At 36.9% G+C, this 3,913-nt stretch overlaps 1 protein-coding gene across 1 annotated transcript; it reads right to left on the minus strand.

The window, feature by feature from the left end:
• LOC104750500 lies at positions 2,389–3,554 on the minus strand. The gene has a single exon (XM_010472295.1). The coding sequence runs from the start codon at positions 3,414–3,416 to the stop codon at positions 2,580–2,582; it is 837 nt and encodes a 278-aa protein (XP_010470597.1). The 5' UTR covers positions 3,417–3,554; the 3' UTR covers positions 2,389–2,579.

Genomic DNA, 3,913 nt, shown 5'->3' on the forward strand with positions numbered 1-3,913 from the left:
GGTACGATTGGTGGACGCCTTTTGGCCCCTTAATAGACTACCTTGGTCCTTCCGGCCCATATCAAATGGGTATCCCTCCGCAAGGTAAAGTGGCCGACGCTTGCTCGACAACAGGATGGATCCTTAGGCCTGCTCGCTCAAATCAAGCTTTGGACCTCCATATGTACCTTACTACGATACAGAGCCCACTACTCGCGTTGGAACAAGATAGCTTCCTCTGGATGACAGGTCAGGTCGAGTCTCAAACGTTCTCAACAAAGAGGACCTGGGAGGAGGTCAGACCGCGAGAGAACCCCCTACCTTGGACTTCTCAGGTTTGGTTTAAGGGAGCAATTCCTAGACACGCGTTCGTGATGTGGCTTCTGCACCTGGACAGGCTACCTACAAAAGCGAGACTGGCTAGATGGGACACACATATCGACGCAACTTGCTGCCTCTGTGGTCGGTACCAGGAAACCCGTGATCACCTATTCCTCCACTGTGAGGTCAGCGAGGAACTCTGGTCGGAAGTAACTAGAAGACTTGGATACCGGTCATTCTCCTTTCACACTTGGGAAGCATTCATCAGCTGGTTGGACATGAAGGATAAAACATCCACACGTCCCCTACGCAGGCTAGTGGCTCAAGCCGTTGTCTACGCATTATGGTGGGAACGTAACACCAGACACCACCTCAACATGTCCACTGAGACTACTATCTTATTCAAAGGTCTTGACAGACAGATTAGGGACGCTATCCTGGCGAAGAAGAATAGGAAGTGTTTTAGGACCGCTATGCGGATGTGGTTAAAGTTCGTTTAGAAGTATTATATCTCTCTTTTGGTTTCTTCCTTGTTTTTAGTTTTTTTTTGGCAAAAAGTAACCTCTGTATCCAGCTTTTGTAAGTTCCTCGAACTATTAGTTCAATGAAATTCACATATTTATCACAAAAAAAAAAATAAAGAACGAAACATCATGACACGTAGAAGTTCACCCTCTCATGTAAAGAAGGACTGGTCCATGGAAGTCGCTTCCAAGCGATCCATGGTTTGTTGTGTTGTGTAACCCTCATTAACACACACACGTATGTGTTGTTCAAATAACGAAGTCCGTCAGGACTACACCTATGTTTTTCGTGAAAACCATCCAATGCCCCCTTCAACACTAGAAGCACATGGTGTATCATATTGAAATAACAGTTGGATGGTGACATCATTGTTTACTTGAATCTTGACTATACCTTTCAAACATTACTAAGCCTCAGAGAAAAAATCAGATTCATCGCGATCAGATTTGGTATTGAAGATCAAATCATTTCATATCAAAACTCGTTTTCTAAAAACTACTTACAAATATCGTTGGGTTGAAAATTAGTAATTATGTTAGTTTTGAAAATTTGATTTGAATTCTTGACGTTTGATATGAATCGTGTGACCTAAAATATGATTGTTAAGGCAGGTAAAGTATAAAAAATAATATTCATTTTTAGCAAAACCGTAGAATAGAAGAGGAACAAAAACGTAGAAAATAATAAAGGAATAATTGGCACGACGTTAGGCTTAACTTTACATGGGAATGATAGGAAAAAGTAGAGATTTCACATCAATTATTTCAATTTTTCCCTTTTTCTTTTGCATTGCTTTAGTGATAATTCACATTAATTGGTAATACACACCATGTGAGAAATATTCAAAAAGAAACAGAATAGGACAAGCTCCAAAGATAATTGTTTACCTGTCACTTGTCTTGTCGCACTTTCTTAAATTGTTAGTATTTGATGACTCTATCATTGTTGTTTCCTATACAGTTTTTATCCTTAATTAGTCGCTATTTCATTACCAAAAAAATTTAAGTAATAGACTAAGTCAATCAAGGTTTTATATATCTAAGGTCTTCTTCTTTTTCTTAATATATATTTCAACTAATAACTGTACAATATCTGATTATTCAAGTAAACGAATCAATTAAGAATCATTGATCACAAGAACACGGCGGCTGAAACCTACCCCTACTTGATCCACAAATTTTCCCGAACAAAATAATGCTATACAAGTTTGATCAAAACCACACGAAAAAGACTAATTAATCTGGTTTTCGGTAATTAAAGATAGAAATCAAAGAATAATATAAGGCTATACTATTTTTTTACTTATGCCGAAGTTTTATATCATCAATGTTACAATGTACAACTAAAACTCACTTTTTTGCCTTACCATTATCGCTCTAATTGTAAAATAGTACTCATATTAAACAAATATTCACACATAATATCTTGATGGGGATTGGTGATGAACGAATAAATTAATAAAAATATCTGAAATTAGCAGCCTCATATTAAAAAAATGCAAATCTAGTTTTTAAAACATTGATAAAGACAAACTAATAAATCAAACAAACAAAATTACATCACAACAATCTAAACAAAATATAAGTAAAAATCTAAAGAAAAAAAAAAAAAAACTCAAAAGGGTTTGTCATGGAACCCACAAAACACACTGTCAGAAAATCTTCAGAGCTTCAGAGAAGAAGATGAAGAAGAAGAACAAATCAGAATAAAACAGTAAAATCCAGACACAAAAATATAACTAATTTCTTACATATTTATCTCTTCTTGTTCTTGTCTCTTCCATTACCAGAAGAAAACATGGAACCAAAACCAAACAAGTTACCAGAAGGAACAACGTTTATAACCGGACTCACTCTAATCCCACCACCTCCATGATGGCTACCATAACTATAACCTCCATAGCTTTTCTTCAACGGCGGTTTCGAAAACCCACCACTATTACTCAACGAAGACGAAGCAGAAGATGAAGAAGACAACGACGAAGATTGCTGTAACTTCACATGCTCTGTATTATGTTTCCTCGAACTGCTCTGTTTCGGTTTACTCGATGTCGAACCGGTTGAGTTACTCCGGTTTAACAACGGCAAAGGACATAGACTCCTTCCGTAGCTACTCCCACAGTTTAAACTACTGCTTCTCTTAAACCCCCAAAACGACTTCGTATTCGTCTTCTCCTCCGTTGTGCTTATCACGTCCTCTTCTTTTTCCTCCTCGTTCTGTTTCCTCTGTTTTCTTGAATTCGGTTTACTCTTAACCGGTTTCGGTTCGGGTTGACGCGAGTCTTTATGATGATGATGATGATGATGATCCGGTTCTGGTTTTTTCTTGATTTCGGTTGGTAAGATTTTGCCGTTGGAGAAGAGCTCGTCGGCTGACCAAGAACCTTGATCGAAGCTTTCGCCGGAAGTAACGCCGCCGGGAATGCAGAAATCGAAATCTATGCTTGAGTTGAGGCTTGAAGGTTTCGAGTTTGATGATGGTGATCTCAAGGGACGTTTCTCGATTGGTATTGCGTCCGATTGACAGAAGTCACGTGAGAATGAGATTCTTGGACTCATATTAGAATTTTCCGATAAAAGATCCACCGCCATTTTTGTTTTCTTGAAGAAATGATGAGAATTTATAGTAGTAATGAGAAATTGGTGAAAATGATGAGAATTTTTTTTGTCGAGAATTGTTTTGAATAATTTCTGGAGAAAAAAGAGGAGAAAGAAATATTTCCGAGGGAGAGAGAGAGAGATTTGAGGAAGAACCGAAGAAGGTGAAGAAGGATTAAGTTTTAATTATTTTTATAGGTAATTTTTTAGAAAACTGAATTTTGTAATTAAATCGAGAAAATAAATAAATAACTTTTTTTGTGAAAATGAAGAATAAAATGGGTAATATATGAGAAAAGAGGGGGACAGAGAAGCGTGTCGTTTGCTACATATTCACATGCATGGGCCAAAAAAGGATATATGTTGGTTCTTCACTTTCGTACCTTTTTTTATTTTTTATTTTTCTCTATGGTATAACTTTTATATATACATTGAAACTTTTGATAAAGATTTATTGAAACTTCTGTAAAAAAAATTTTATCGAAGTCAAA

Source organism: Camelina sativa, chromosome 16 (genome assembly GCF_000633955.1).
Source record: "Camelina sativa cultivar DH55 chromosome 16, Cs, whole genome shotgun sequence".
NCBI classification, from domain to species: Eukaryota; Viridiplantae; Streptophyta; class Magnoliopsida; order Brassicales; family Brassicaceae; genus Camelina; species Camelina sativa.

What these genes read in the sequence shown, in the direction of transcription:
- LOC104750500 (XM_010472295.1), bottom strand. Translation starts at nt 3,416, where the DNA reads ATGGCGGTGGATCTTTTATCGGAAAATTCTAATATGAGTCCAAGAATC.